Raw genomic sequence first — 17,083 nt, forward strand, 5'->3', positions numbered from 1 at the left:
TGGAAATAGGTGAGCACTTTGGTGATAGTGACCACAATTCAGTTATGTTGACAATAGCAATGGGCAGGGATAGGGATATACCACAGGGAAAGAGGTATAACTGGGGGAAAGGCAATTACGATGTGATTACACAAGATTTAGGAGGCATAGGATGGGGAAGGAACCTGCAGAGGATAAGCATAGTTGAAATGAGGAGCTTACTCAAGGACCAGCTACTGCGAGTACTTGATAAGTATGTACTGGTCAGGCAGGGAGGACGTGATCGAGCATAGGGATCATAGTTTACTGAGGAAGTTGAATCTCTTGACAAGAGGAAGAGGAAGGCTTATGTTAGGATGAGATGTGAAGACTCAGTTAGGATGCTTGAGAGTTACAACTTAGCCAGGAAAGATCTCAAGAGAGAGCTAAGAAGGGCCAGGAGGGGACACGAGAAGTCACCAGAGGATGCGATCAAGGAAAACCCAAAGGCTTTCTATTGCAATATCAGGAATAAAAGTATGGCCAGAGGGTTAGGTAGGTTAGACAGTGAGAGGCTTTTTCTTCGGATGGTGATTTCTAGCATGAGGGAACATAGCTTTAAATTGATAGATATAGGAAGATGTCAGAGGTGGGTTACTCAGAGTAGTAGGGACATGGAATACACTGCCTGCAATAGTGGTAGGTTCAGCAACTTTAAGGGCATTTACATGGTCATTGGATCGGCATATGGACGAGAATGGAATAGTGTCGGTTAGATGGGCTTCAGATTGGTGTCACAGGTCAGCACAACATCAAGGGCTGAAGGGTTTGTACTGCACTGTAATGTTCTATGTTCTGTGGACTAAGATGGTCTATCAGATTAGCATTTGCTCTGCCTGAGCTACTCGGTGGGGCCATGTTATGGTGAGTAAATAGGAAGAGATAGGGACTTCTCCTCATCATGGTTTTGGAAAAGGTTTTAGTTTGCTGTGGTTCAGCTCCATCTCCCACTCCATGTAAGTGGACACTATACCTTCCCAGAGGGCGGTCAATCGACCGATCATTCAAAGAAAATTGACAGCTCTCACCTGATTATCTTCTGCTCGTGAGGGTCATAGAGAGACATGAAGAGCTCGGCTTCCTCTCCAATTTTACAGACAAAATTGCGGACCCATATGAACAGAGCGTTGGTGGGTGAGGAGGCTAAACGAGAAAACCGGTTGTATTCACTCTGGTTCTGAAACTGCCAAAAGGATAGAAATGTCAATGTCAACATCAACATCAGACTACTGCTCCCCACCACTTTGCAAACTAACAAGCAAAATTAGATGTACATTATCTTCACAAGCAATTCTCAGCAGTTCAAAAATCAAACTATTCAAGTGATGCATTGACACTGTGAGTTAAAATGCCCATTCCTTGTAATTGACTCATTTTCTTTGTAATAGACTCATTTTCAGCTGGGTAAAAACAATGACTGCAAATGCTGGAAACCAGATTCTGGATCAGTGGTGCTGGAAGAGCACAGCAGTTCAGGCAGCATCCAAGGAGCAGCGAAATCGATGTTTCAGGCAAAAGCCTCCTGATGAAGGGCTTTTGCCCGAAACGTCGATTTCACCGCTCCTTGGATGCTACCTGAACTGCTGTGCTCTTCCAGCACCACTGATCCAGAATCATTTTCAGCTGCGACAAGTCACAGTTTTAAAGCAGACTAAATGAATGTCTGATGAAAACCGAACAAATTGCGAATGCTGAAAATCAGAAACAAAAATTGAAAATTTAAGCTCTGAGGAAGGGTCAGCAGATCCAAACTGTTAACTCTGATTGCTCTTCACAGATGCTGCCAGACCTGCTGCGTTTTTCCAGCAACTTCTGCTTTTGCGTATGGGTGTGTAAATTAATGCCTGTTTGCGGAGCTCAGTGACACCTTCACTTTCTGTGATGCACTAATAAGTTTGTGCTGATGGAGGCATGCGAATGGGGAAGGGGTATGACTTTTCAAAGCAGATGCAATTTTGCTGGTGCGATTTATGACTGAATTGTTAATTGGATCCAGAATAACACCACCGCCACTACAATAACTCTGACTTCCTGCAGAAGATGGGGTCAGCACTGGATTCTTATATTGGGAGCCAAAAATTTATAGAACAGCAAAAAATTGAAGTAGCGCTTTCACTAAGCACCTCTGTAACAATGGTGTAAAAACAATGACTGCAGATGCTGGAAACCAGATTCTGGATTAGTGGTGCTGGAAGAGCACAGCAGTTCAGGCAGCATCCAACGAGCAGCAAAATCGACGTTTCGGGCAAAAGCCCTGGGCTTTTGCCTGAAACGTCGATTTCGCTGCTCGTTGGATGCTGCCTGAACTGCTGTGCTCTTCCAGCACCACTGATCCAGGACCTCTGTAACAATACCCATTTCTCTACAACGAGTTCTTGTTCCTATTGCAACGCCTTCTATAGAACATTCCGTTCCGGTACTTCATTCCAGAACAAACCTCCTTCATCCTTATGGTCTTACGGTCCTTGTCAGATTTCCCTTTTCTGATTATCCTTTACCTAATTCACATCAGTCATGATTTTCCAAAGCTAAATTAGCTTTAAAACAGGGGTCTGACGGTCATGAAAAGCATTGTATACATGCAATTTTTAAAATTTGATTTGTTCTTTTTCCACAGATCTGATCTTTTTACTTTGTTTAACATGCACGTGTATCAAAGATACATCACCAATCCAATTGCCAACGCATGTTGATTTTGACTGCTGGTAATAATCATTGCCACCAAGTCAGAAGTGATACTCGGGGACTTAAACCACTAACCTAAGCAAACATTATAGTCTAATTCGAGGGAATGTTACATTGTCACAGCTTCTGATGAACAATGATTCAGGTCAGACACTGCATAAAGGGACACTTGGCAAAATTCAAGGAGTGTAGATTTTCTACTTTCTTTGGTAAACATTTGTTCATTAACATCTGTAATAAAACCAAATTATCTATTTATTTATTTATTGCAATGCTTTGATTAAAGATTGCCTGTTGTACTGATGCTAATAAACAAGTGACTACCATTTCAGAATTTTATTTTAATTCAGTCATGGGATGTGGACATTGCTGACTGGGCTGGTATTTATTGCCTGTCCCTAATTGCCCTTGAGAAGGTGGGAGTGAGCAGCCTTCTTGAACCGCTGCAGTAGGTTGACTCACAATGCTATTAGAGTCAAAAGTGTGGTGCTGGAAAAGCACAGCGGGTCAGGCCGAATCCGAGGAGCAGGAAAATCAAAGTTACGGACATAAGTCCTTCATCAGGAATGAGGCTTGTGGGCCGGAGGGCTCACTTTCTACCACGATGCCATTGGGGAGGGAATTCCAGGATTTTGACCCCGCCACAGCAAAGAAACAGTGATATATTTCCAAGTCAGAATGGTGAGTGGCCTGGAGGCGGTGATATTCCCCTTTGTCTGCTGCCCTTTGTCCTTTTAGATGGAAGTGATTGTGGGTTTGGCAGATGCTGACAAAAGGAGTCTGGGTGAGTTACTGCACGGCATCATGTACACACTGCTGAGTTTTTTTTTATTCATTCAAGGATGAGAGCACTACTGGCTAGGCCAGTATTTATTACCCATCTCTAATTGCCCAGAGGACAGTTAAGAGTCATCCAGGAGTCACATGTAGGCCTAAAGGGCATTAGTGAACCAAATAGGGGTGGAAGGCATTTTCCTGATAATCAGCAATTCGTTATCACTAGACTCCTAATTCCAGATTTTTATTGATTTCAAATTTCAACATCTGCCATGGCAGGATTAATACCCAAGTCTTCAGAACATTGCCTGGGTCTCTGGATTAACAGTCCAGCAATAATACCACCTGGATGTTACCTCCCTTCACATCTTGCTACTGAGCATCGGGGATGGCTTTACTGAATGTGATGCCAATTAGGTGGGCTGCTTTGTCCTGCGTGGAGTCAAGCTTCATAACTGTTGCTGGAACTGCACCCATCCAGGCAAGTGGTGGAAAGGCTTTGGTGAGTCTAGAGACAAGTTACTCACTGTAGTGTTCCTAGCCTCTGACTTGCTCTTGTAGCTACTGTCCTTACTTAGAGAGTCCACTTGAGATTTTTTTGTCAATGGTAACCCCAAGTATGTCAATAGTGGGGGTTCATTGCTAAAGGGATGGAGTTTAAAAGCAGACAGGTCATGCTGCAGTTGTACAAGGTGCTGGTTGGGCCACACTTGGATTACTGTGCACTGTTTTGATCTCAATAATTGAGAAAAGATGGACCGGCACTGGAGGGGGTGCAGGGGGTGCAGAATCTGCATATAAAATAATATTCAGAATCAATCCAGAGCTGAGGGGGTTGGCTTATGAGTTGAGACTGAGTAGACTGGGATTATATTCATTGGAATTTAGAAGAATGAGGGTGGATCTTATGGAAACATATAAAATTATGAAGGGAATAGATAAGATAGAAGTAGAGAGGATGCTTCCACTGGCAGGTGGAACTAGGACAAGTGGGCATAGCCTCAAAATAAGGGGGAGCAGATTTACAACTTAATTGAGAAGGAACTTCTTCACTTAAAGGGTTGTGAAGCTGTGGAATTCCCTGTCCAGTGAGTCTTCCTCATTGAATGCTTTTAAAGCTAAGATAGATAATCTTTTGAACAGTTAAGGAATTAATGGTGATGATGAGAGGGTGGGGAAATGGAGCTGAGGCCACAAAAAGATCAGCCATGATCTTATTGAATGATGGAGTGGGCTTGAAGTGCCACACGGCCGACTCCTCCTCCTAGCTCTTATATTCAGTCATAGGCCATTGAATGTGAAGGAGCAGTGGTTAGCTTGTGTGGCACGAACGTTACTTGTAACTTGTGTATTACATGCTTTGGGACATCTCTTGGTTGGTAAATTCAGGCACTTCCTTCAATTTTTCCTTACCACAAAACAAATAATCACTTGAAAATTTCCACTCCAGAATTTTGCTTGTCACAGTAGCTATCAAATCAAATGTAAGAAACACTCAGAAGGTTTTCAATGGTGTTGATGATCCTTCAAGAAAGAACTATCTACATTTTCAAAGGTTACTGGATATTTAATCAAAAACAGACTGCTTCACATATCCAGCTACACTTTTGTAAAGGACCATTTGACATGAACCCAACTTCCCAATTCTACTGATGACAGATTGTTCTCCCAGTTCAAATACATTCTGATGAGCAGTACCTCAATAGTGGCAAGCCCCCATGTTAAATTGATAACATCAGTTGCACATCTATGTCGACTTTCAAAGACTGATTATCAGTGAAAACATTGCATACACCCTAACTAAAATCTTCCAATTTCCACAATTAGGGAACCATTCCCTTCAATTGGCAATGTTGTGCATTACTCTGTTAATAAGGAAAGAAGGAGAAAAACCAGGGACATATAGCCCAATTAACCTAAAACCTGTTTTCCAGAATTAACAGGAATCTATGTGTAAGGATATAACTAAACAACTTGAAAATTTTCTATGACAGCCAGTATTAATTTGAAAAGGGGAGGTTACATGCCTGATAAATCATTGAAGAGAAAACAGAGTTTACCTTTCGAGTCCAGTGACCTTTTCCATTCTGAAGCAAGGTAGCTGTACTCTGTTTTTTGTCCGCAGATGCTGCCAAACCTACTTAGTTTCTCCAGCAATCTCTGTTATTTTTTGTTCCAGATTTGCTGTTTCTCTCATTGAGTCTTGTTTTGAAGACGTACTAACATAACGGTCAGGAGAATGTCTTTAGATATTAGTTGCATGGACTTCCAGAGGCATTTGATAAAAGACCACTGACCAAAGTGGATGCCCATGGCATTGAAAACAAATTATTAACCTAGGTAGGTAATTGTCTGAATGGCAGAAGACAGTGATTAGGGATAATGGGCATGCACTCTACAAGCAGGATGTGCCAGGAGGACCTGGATTAGGACCTTAATAATTCACTATTTTTGTCAATAACTCAAACAATAGTATGGAAAGCCAGAGGGGTAGAGGGAAACCACTTCTGTCTAAATCCAGAACAAGCCCTTTCAGAAATAAAGTTTGGAAACATAGACCATATTGGAGGTTTGATGCTTTTTTTTTGAGCAAGAGAAAAATTATGCTAGATCTACTCTTCATTTTAACTCTGAGGTTGAAGATTCCTATGCGTCAACAGTATGAAGAGATACGAGTAAAGATGGACAGGTCACAGAATTGTTACCATCCAGAAGGAGGACATTCAGCCCGCCTTGTCTGTACAGCTCTGCAAACCTCATGCAAATCTCCTGCTTTCTCCCCATACCCTTGCACACAATTTCTACCCAAATAATCAGCCAAAGCTTTCTTAAATGTTGCCATTGAACCTGCCACCACCACATTTTCAGGCAGTGCATTCCATACCCTAACTACTCACTGAGTGAAAGCTTTGTCACCTCACATTGACTACTTCTGCAATCCTTTTGCATAGAGTTAGGTTATAGAATTGAATGGCAGAACCAGCTGGAGGATTGAAATGATTGATTATGGTTACTGTGATATAAATCTTCTGGAAATGAGTTGGTATTGGTGGAGGGTGAAACAGTTAATGTTTCAGGTTCATGGCTTCCAACTGGTGCCATTGTTTAAGGAGTGCAGTCACAAACAACAAACTAGTTGCCAAGTGGATCCTACTCACAATGCATTCCAGGAATGATTAATCTCTTACCGTTTCTTCCCTCATCAACTCTGTGATGTGATGAGTAGCCTTCTTGTGCGCTCGGAATAAGCTGATGACACTTGTCTGATCCGGATCAAGAATGTTTCCATTCTCATCTCTAACAACAAGATCCAATTCCAGCATCCTGAAACACAACGAGATGATGGGCTGGGAAACAGTCTCATCAAAGGTATGGATGTTAATTCAATAAGAGTGGACTTACTTTGTTTTTGGTTTTTGTGGCAATAGATGATCACTTGAAGCATATAAACTTGGAGCATTTAGACATACCATTATTCATTTCACACTTTGGTAAGGTTTACTCAAATTAGTAGTAATCATTTCTGAACCATGCCCAGCTTTGTGAGACTCCATGTTATAGAGGAAAGACCACTCAAGATCAGGTTGAATTTTCAGGTGGAACTGACCAAACTTTCAGCTAGCTTTTTTTTGTCATCATCATCATCTGGGAATCTGACATGGCAAATGCTGACTCTTTGTGGAAACAACTAAATTTCTATTCCATTTATTTAATATTCATTTGTACTTACTGGCAATGGAAGCACATTGAGAATAGAATACGTTTTTAATACATTTCCCTAACTCAGATCCTCCCATCCCCAGCTTCCAAGCCATTACCAATATTTGGAAATTCTAAGGATAAAATCTTGTAATAAAGCAGATAAGTTTAAATTCCGAGCCAGGTCATTCAGGAGAGAAGCTGCTATCTTGACATAAATGAAGTGCAGAACTCTCAGAAAAAGATGTACAGTCCAAGCTCAAGTCATCATTTAAAATCTGAAAGAGATGGAGACACACTCAGCAAAGATATAAAATCATATGAAGCCAAGGTAGATAGATGGAATTGCAAAACAAGTGAGCAACGATCTGACCAAATGTCAAAATAGGTTTGAACAGCCCACTGTTATTTCTGTAGTGGCTAGTTACAGCCACAGCTAAGTGTCAGGCATCAGTTAGCTCGGTTGGCCGGATAGCTGGTTTGGAATGCACAATGACACCGACAGCACAGCACACCAGCTGAGATCATCACAAAGGTCCTTCCTTTTTGACCTTGCCTTTCATTTGAGGTATGGTGACCCTCAGGTTAAACCACCACTAGTCATCTCTCTTGTATGAGAGCCCCAATGGGATGGGGGTGACTTTTATGTACTAAGTGCTAACTCCATTGGAATGAGGTTGGAGTCCCTGACCTAAAAGACCTTTGCAAACTAGCTGAATATTAACAACAATCTGACAGATTCATGGTCAACAGACCAGTTATTTATTGCTGCTATTTTAAACAGAATTCATATTCTTGCACTGCAATAGTGGAATTATTCAGGATTCTTTGTCATGGTTGGCTCTGGTAACATTAATCACTGCACTCTTGAAGGGAGCTTAATTCACTTCAATGCATCAAAACAGGTTGTAACCAAAAAAACAAAGCACAAACTTCAAACATACTTGTTGCCAAAGTCTATTTTTGTGGTGACTTCTTGTTTCAGTTCTTTGAGTTCATCCTGTGGCAGTGTTCCTGACAGAAGCTGAGATCTCCTCTCCATCAAGTCACACATCATTGAGGTGACCTGCCGAAACTTGGAAATCTGACCAGTCTGAAATCAGCCCCAAAGAAAAGATACCATTAATGGACATCAAAATAAAACAAAGAACCCTGTATTCTGAACAAATGAAACTAACAAACACAGAAATCGCTTGAGAAATTCAGCAGCTCTGGCAACCTTCGGGGAGAGAAAACAAAGATAACTCTTTGAGTCCTTCAGAATTATTAATGGACACCAAATTTTCTTCACCAGCCTTTTATGCATTATTTCATCAAATGTTACCCTTAAATCCATGCAAACAATGTTCCTTTCATCAACTCTGTCAATTACTTCATCAAAGCATGATCTGCCTTATGCAAGTTCATCTTGGCTCTCCTGAAATAACTCTAACGTCTCCAAGTACTGATTAATTGTATGACTCTGTATATAAGGAGACTTCATACCATTATCAGAATAGACGAGTTGCAGATCAGTTCTAACATTCCTGTCACAAGAGCCTTGGTTTTCCAATGATAACGGTACTGAAACCATGAATATTCTGCTTCTGTGTTCCACTGAAAGTTACAGCATCTTAGAGTCACAGAGCCATACAGTCATACAGCACAGAAACAGACCTGTCAATCCAACCAGTCCATGCTGACCATAATCCCAAACTGAATTAGTCCCACCTGCCTGCTCCTGGCCCATATCCCTCCAAACCTTTCCTATTCATGTATCCATCCAAACGTCTTTTAAACATTGTAATTGTACCCACATCCACCTCTTCCTCAGGAAATTCATTCTACATGCCAACCACCCTCTGTGTAAAAAATTTTGCCTCTTACGCCTTTTTAAAATCTCTCTCCTCTCACCTTAAAAATGGACCCCCTAGTCTTGAAAGTCCCCACCCCTAGGAAAAGACAATCCCCATTAATTCTTTCTATACACCTCATTATTTTACAAACTTCTATAAGGTCTCTTCTCAACCAGTGAAAAATGTCCCAGCCTATCCAGCCTTTCTTTATAACTCAAATCTTCCACACCCAGCAACATCCTGGCAAATCTCCTCTGAACCCTCTCCAGCTTGATAATATCCTTCCCATTAGGTGGCACGGTGGCACAGTGGCTAGCACTGCTGCCTCATAGTGCCAGAGACCAGGGTTCAATTCCCGCCTCAGGCAACTGACTGTGTGGAGTTTGCACGTTCTCCCTGTGTCTGTGTGGGTTTCCTCACCAATGACTTGTGCACCCACAACATGACATCCCAACTCCCATACTCAAAGGACTGAGCAGTGAAGGCAAGTGTGCTAAATGCCTTTTAGCCACCCTGTCTATATGTGACACAAGCTTTAAAGAATTATATACTTGCACCCCAGATCTCTCTGTTCTACAACATTACCCAATGCCCTACCTTTATTTGTATAGCCCTACTCTTGTTTGTTACGCCTCATATTGATCCAGACTGAACTTCATCTGCCATTTTGCAGCCCATCGACCCAATTGATCAAGATCCCTTTGTAATGTTAGATAACCTTCTTCACTGGGACAAAGTGCCAACTTCATTCCTGATGAAGGGCTTATGACCGAAATGTCAACTCTCCTGCTCCTCGAATGCTACCTGACTAGCTATGCTTTTCCAGCACCACATTCTTCAACTATAACCTTCTTCATTGTCTATTAAGCCATCAATTTTGGTGTTATCTATGCCTTCTATATTCTCATCCAAATCATTTATATAAATGACAAACAAATGAGGACCCAGAACCGGTCCCTGTGGATCACCGCAGGTCGCAAGCCTCCAGTCCAACAAACAACCCTCCACCATCATTCTGTCCCCTTCTGTTAAGCCAATCACGTATCCAGTTGGCGAGCTCACCCTGATACCCATGAGACCTAACTTTACTAATTAGTCTTCAATGCAGAACCTTCTCAAAGGCTTTACTGAAATCCAAATAAACAGTTTCTACTGCTCTGCCATCATCAACCTTTTTAGTAACTTCCTCAAAAAACTCAATCAAGTTTGTGAGTCACAGCTTTCCTTGCACAAAACCAAGCTGACTTCTAGAAGACGTCTTGTGCAGAATATTATGAAAATCCAGAAAGTATTCTCAATGTTTCTGTTCTTCAGAGGATGTACTGTTAAGTCACTCAGACTGCAATCCAACATCAAATAGTGAATTGAAGAAATTTCCATTATCACACTGTTGGTGTCACTGGAAAGGTTGATGAAAATGCCACACGTATGGAATATCCACTACTCTTTCTGGACACTGGCCCTGAAAAGCTCATTTTATGTTTGCAGAATCTCAAATTTCGTAATGCCAAAAACATCCAGATAAATTGGACTGATTTTGTTTTAAAGTTTGTGATTTATGTCATATTAAGTGCTGGAACAGGCTCGAGGGGCAAAATTGTCTATTCCTGCTGCTGGCTCTTGTGTTCGAAGGTCAATTGGAGATAGATGATGACTGCTGAGCTTGCCAACAGCTCCTACATCCCAAGATCAAAGAGCAGCTTTCACCTTAAACCCGCCCCCCCCCCAATAAAAATAATTATTTTTGCTAACTGGACATTGAAATTAACAGTGAAGGATAATTCCTGCTTTTAGTTTCCTGAGTTGATGTGAGAATACATCCATATGATTGTGCACTCTGTTCATCATGTCACTGATGCTGGATGTTTGGAGATTCCCCTGACTTGGTGTCAGATCTACCCTGTTGTTGAAGTGGGGAATTCACTCCAGTGAGATCATAGCTGTTCATCCATGAGATCAGCAGCAAGTGGTCTCACTTCACAACTGACTGTAAGATCCAAATCCATTTAACAACCCAATAAGACACACCATCACTTAATTTAATGACAGTAGCAGCACACGAGATTGGTTTCATTTAAATATTTTTATCTATAAAAATGAATTAGAAATGCAGATCAAATTGCATTAGTGTCATCTCATGGAAAAAAAGTCAGAATTGCAAATTACCTCAAAAAATTCTCAGATTGACTGCAAGGCAAAAGTTATAATTAAGCTCTTAGCACTAATTAAGCTGGTATTCATGTCTCAGTATGTCATTCTGCTGTAATCAGTTAATACAGAACAGGGCAGCTGCAGTCTCTGAAACACTTCTCTCTGCTAATTCTCACATTACATTTTTAATTGGCCTTTTTGTAAAGGAGCACTTGAGGGGCTGTGAATCTCATTACTTTTTTTTTGCAAAAAAGACAGGCTGGCATCATGTTGACGCTTCAGAAAGTGTGCACAACAAAGGAAGTGATGATGTTAAATGATTAAATCTCAGTGGCCTTGAACAGCTCATTGTTGGTGAATTACTAATGCCTGCCTTTATTGGCCGTGTCACAGTCTCTAATGTCAGCTGTGGATGGCCTGCTGAAGGTGACAGATCTCAACACCTCTCCCAACCTCGTTTGGAATGGATCTTCATCAATCCTTATTTAAATTGGAAACCTTGCTTTCCTATTTTCCAACCACCTAATTCACTGGCTATTTTACATTGCTTACTGAAGGATTATTAACCAAATTAACAGTGAATATCATGCCTCTTTCTTTGGGACAGTACGGCTTAACATCAATCACGCTGAGAGATTGAAAGGGATGGGATAATTTTCTCCTAATGGAGAAAGTTGAGTGGGCAGTTAATAAACAGCGCGTATATTCTTTTAATCACTTTATTTAAGGGCGGATGGCCCACAAGCATCTTAAATTTCTTTACCACTTAACATCAGTGACTTAGATTGGGGTGCACGGTGGCTCAGAGGTTACACTGCAGCCTCAGATCACCAGGGACCTGGGTTTGATTCCACCTTCGGATGACTGTCTGTGTGGAGTTTGCACATTCTCCCACAGTCCAAAGATGTGCAGGTCAGGTAGATTGGCTGTGCTAAATTGCCCATAGTGTTCAGGGATGCGCAAGCTGGGTGGATTAGCCAAGGGATATACAGTAATACAGTGTTAGGGTAAAGGGGTGTGTCTGTGCGGAACACTCTTCGGAGAGTCGGTGTGGACTGAAAAGGGATACTGTGATACTGTGACATAAGGGGAGTGAAGGCACATGAGCTGGATTCCTGAAGAAAGTGAGTAGTGAAGCAGACTACAGACAGGTAAACATCCGTCAGACAGAGCCTAATGTGGAAAAATGTGAAGTTGTATAGTTTGGCTGGAGAAGTGATATGGCAGCGTATCACTTGAATGGTGAATGAGAGTGGAACTCTGAGCTGCAGAGGGAGTTGTGTGGACGAATCACAAACAGTTCCAGGTGCAGCACAAATTCAATGGGCTAATGGGATGATCTCCTTTTTGTTCTGGGAGGGGCTGAACATAAAAATAAAGACATTAGGTTTCAGTTATGCAGGGCATTAGCAAGAGCATATCCTGGATGCGCAGCGCAATGTTGGCTTCCTAATTTAGGGAGGAACGTAAATGTGTTGGAAGTGGTCAGAGGTGGTTTACTAGATTGATACCCGGAATGAGTAGGTTGTCTTAGGGTAATTCGAACAGATGGTGTTTGTTTTGACTGGAATTTGAAGTTTATAAGATCCTGAATGGTCTTAACAAGAGCAGGGTCGATGTGAATTAGAAGGCAGTTTTTCTCTCAGATAGTTGCACAAGTTTGGAAAACGTTGCTTGAGAGGGTATTGAAGGTAAGGTCCATGGGACCATAAGATATAAGAGCAGAATTTGGCCATTCCGCCCATCGAGTTTGCTCCACCATTTGATCATGGCCAATACGTTTCTCACCTACATTCTCTATCCTCTTCTGGTAACCTTTCAAGAACCTATCTTCAAATATTTTCAAGGTAGGGATAGATAGATTTTTGACAGGCAAGGGATTCAAAAGTTCTGGAGGGGGCAGACGGAAATGTTGCATTCCATACACAAACAGATCAGCCATGATCATACTGAATGATGCCGAACTGCTGAATGACTCATTCCTGCTTGTAATTCACATGTGTGCATGCTAGACATGTACAAAGCCTTGAGGGTTTTTGATAGAGTACCAATAAACAAGGAGAAATCAGTAGGAGGGATAGAAAGCAGAGGACATGAGTTTAAAGTAATTAGACAAAGGGCCAGAGGGCAGCTGAGTAAATGTTCTTTTATTTATGTACAAAGTTATTATGATCTAGAATGTACTACCTGCACAATATATTCTGCACTAATCTTTCAAAGGAAATTGAATAAAATACTTGATGGGGAGAAAATTGCCAGGTTATGGGAAAAGAGCAGGGGATTAACATAGTTCCAGCCCTTCATCGTAATTGAGGAAATAGAATCAGGAGCAGACCATTTGGCCCCTTGACTTTGCGCTGCTATTCAATTAGATAATGGGTGACTTGCAACCTCTTTCCTGCACTGTCCCCATGTCTTTTTTTTGTTTAGAAGTCTCTTGATGACTTTGAAAAGAGCCAGCACAGTCATGACAGCTTGAGTGATCTCCTTCTGTGTTGCCTCTTCTCTTGATCAGATGGATAAGGGACGGTATTCTTATTCAGTCCTGGAATGGGGACATAATGCTGAGTCACTCTTGGGAATTTCCATTTAATATAGGTAGTCCATAATGACACTCAGGAGGGAGTTGTACAATTTTGATCCACTGAAGGGACAGCGATATATTTCCATATCTGGAGGCTCACAGAAGATGTTACCTAATATGGTGACAAAGCATCTGAAAATGAACCTTCCAGCTCAGTGAGCAAACCTACATGCAGAACCTCAACCTGAGCTACAAATCTTCACAAAGTTCGTTGATATATTTCCAAGTCGGGTTGGTGAGTGGCTTGGAGGGGAACTTGCAAATGATAGTGTTCCCATGTAGCTGCTGCCCTTGTCCTTCTAAATGGATGTGGACAAAGGTTTGGAAGATGCTGACTAAGGAGCTTTGATAAATTTTTGCAGTGCATCTTGTGGATAACACACACTGCTGCTACTGAGTGTAGGTGGTAGAGGCAGTGAATGCCTGTGGATGCGGTGTGAAACTTGTGGGTCACTTTGTTCTGGAGGTTGTCCAGCTTCTTTGTTGTTGGAGCTGCACTCATCCAGGCCAACACTGTCTGAGAAACCTGCCCTTCATGTAAATGTAGTTCAGATTGCTCCTTTAACAAGAATTCCCTCAAATAAAAATATCAAATTTGTCAAAGATGATCTTCCTTTTAATTTTGACAGCTTTGATTTTAAGTTGCTTTTCTGCCACTTCAGAACCTCAGCCTTTGTTATATTAATCTTATATATTTGCAAACTACAAAAGGTAGGGAAGTAGGCAAAAGTGAGGATTGCAGATGCTGGAGATCAGAGTCTAGATTAGAGTGATGCTGGAAAAGCACAGCAGGTCAGGAATTCTCCATCAAACTTGGAATTGGCCATCAAACTTTGTGAGCTTTGTATTCATTAGTTGCAAATTGATAGAATTGGATTTGGGGCCAGTACAGCGAACAGCTACAAAGATCACCAAGACAGTAACTCAACACAGTCCTGATTTATCAAAATTACAAAACGGCTATTCACCTCGAATTGAGATTCAGATGCTCAAATGTGGGAAATTCAGGTGTCCCCAAAATTAAGGATAAGACCCAGTGCCATTGTAGATTAAACAATATTTTCTTCTTCTGTATGTGGTCACTATTGTAATCCATCAGTATTTTGCAGTGATCATAAACTATTAATATGCTCAACCAGCCAGAGACTATGTGCCAAGACTATAAGTAGTCATTCTGTTTTGATTGAATTCTATACAGCTAGATCTGTGTGCATGTGAATCTAGGTTAGATTTATTTATTGTCATGTGTATTATAAATACAGTGAAAAGTGTTATTTAGTGTCGCTGCTGTCCAGCACCATCTTGAAGCACCAATACGCAGAATATAAAGTCAAAAAATTAAGCAGAAAGGATCATCTTCACACTTCCTTCTTGTTGAGGTTACAACAATCATTGGCTTCGTCGGCACTCTTGTGGGTTTCTCCAACACGCCGTGAATCTGGGGCTAACCTCCACTGCCAAACACCTTGCACCAGGCCCGCCAACACTGCCAGCATTGCCATGGCTGACTTGCTGCTGCCTCCACAAGTCCAGTGCCGGGCTCCTATCACCACTACCACCGCCAACATCACTAAAGCCATCTTCCTCCACTGAGCTCTATTGACACCATCTTGAAGACTGTTTCCCTCGCAACCGTTATGCTACAAAAGTAGATTTTATTTCACCATTGATATTTATCTTTAGATGAGAATCAGTCTGATCACTGTGGCACAGACAGTCTCACACAGGGCAGCCCACCCCTTAAATGCATTATCTTGACTGACATGACCCCTCTTGTTAAAGTTCACTTGAGAACATTCTGCAATTTACATATGAAAGAACTGAAACCAACATGCCTATTCTAAAAGATGAGAGACTTAACAAACAATCCAGGTCTTTTTCAAGATATAACTTCAGTTATATCACACTGTAAACATTTGCTATAAATTCTGTGTCTTATGATCTTATACCCCACACCCACCTGATGAAGGAGCAACACTCCGAAAGCTAGTGCTTCCAAATAAACCTGTTGGACTATAACCTGGTGTTGTATGATTTTTAATTTTGTACACCTAAGTCCAACAAAGACATCCCAGATCATGACATTTCACATCACACACCAACCTGATCTGTATTATTTTCACCTAAAACAGTGACAAATTGCCTCTCCATAGGTAAAGAATCTGCAGAGTGAAAAAGCTAAAGTCACTGGATTGTTCATCCAGAACTTCAGGCTGATGCCCAGGCACATGGTTCAAAAAACTTGAATTCAGTAAAATCTAAAATGACAACCTAGCCACAGTGACTTGGTGGGGAAACCACCTCCCCACCCCCCAGTTCACTAATGCCCTTTCGGAAGGGACCCATTGTTACCTGGTCTGGCCTACATATAACCCCAGATCCACGGCATTGGGGTTGTCTCTTAACTACCCTCTAAGCCATTACAATGTTGGCCCATGAACAAATAAGTTTAAAAAAATGCAGCAAACAATACATTGAAATGAAAACAACAGTAGCTTAAGCCGAACTTGTTCCTGTTTAAACTAAAAATTGATCATTGTCGCAATCTGGATACACCGTTCTTATTTTCAAATCTTGCAACCTCTGAAAAACTTCCAGTATCCCTGAGCTCTTCCAGTCACTTGCTCTTCCTTGATTGTCGTTGTTCTATCATTGATGGCCATACCTTTAGGTGCTTAGGGACTAAGCTCTGGAATTCTCTCCCTTAACCCCCTCCAGCTCTTTCTCTCTGTCTTCGCTTTCAAAATGCTCATTAAAATCTATCTTTGATTAAACTTTTGTTGCAATGAGCTGCTTCTGTGGCCGGGTGCCAAATTTTGTTCCATTATTCCTCTGTGAATGGGGCATATTACCTCTGTGAATGAGGTGTTATATCAATGAGACTTGGTGATCAGTCTGTTGCTGTATAAACAATGGACTTGGAAAGTGCTGTAAAAAGAAATAGATTTTGGAAGCAGATTCTAAATTTTAAAAATCCTGAACTGAAACATTTATTTTGGTTTATTAGTTAACACTGAGCATTTCTTCCAAGAATTTAGTATACACACACTGCCAAAATTAAAGGTTTTTGAAGGGATGGTGTGATGTCAGTGGTTAGCACTGCTGCCTTAGTGTGCCAGGGACCTGGGTTCAATTCCAGCGTGGGGTGAATGTGTGGAGTTTGCATGTTCTCCCTGTGTTGAGTGTGTGGCACTGGAAAAGCACAGCAGCTTCCAATGAGCAGAAGAATCAATGTTTTGGGCATATCCTGATAAAGGGCCTATGCTTGAAACTTTGATTCTCCTGCTCCTCGATTGCTGCCTGACCTGGTGTGCTTTTCAGCACCACATTCTCA

The 17,083-nt window shown here is 41.5% G+C and overlaps 1 protein-coding gene across 2 annotated transcripts in view; it reads right to left on the bottom strand.

Annotated features, from left to right (window-relative positions):
* Positions 1-17,083, bottom strand: part of LOC132824791 (dedicator of cytokinesis protein 2-like) — a 1,235,709-nt gene that overhangs the window by 1,072,454 nt on the left and 146,172 nt on the right. For both annotated transcript variants that reach the window (XM_060839646.1, XM_060839560.1), the window contains exons 6-8: positions 8,124-8,272; positions 6,669-6,804; positions 1,047-1,201 (exon numbers count right to left, since the gene is read on the bottom strand). In XM_060839646.1, coding sequence (XP_060695629.1) covers positions 1,047-1,201; positions 6,669-6,804; positions 8,124-8,272 — 440 coding nt within the window. The remainder of the gene's footprint in view (positions 1-1,046; positions 1,202-6,668; positions 6,805-8,123; positions 8,273-17,083) is intronic.

This window comes from Hemiscyllium ocellatum, chromosome 1 (assembly GCF_020745735.1).
Source record: "Hemiscyllium ocellatum isolate sHemOce1 chromosome 1, sHemOce1.pat.X.cur, whole genome shotgun sequence".
NCBI lineage: Eukaryota > Metazoa > Chordata > Chondrichthyes > Orectolobiformes > Hemiscylliidae > Hemiscyllium > Hemiscyllium ocellatum.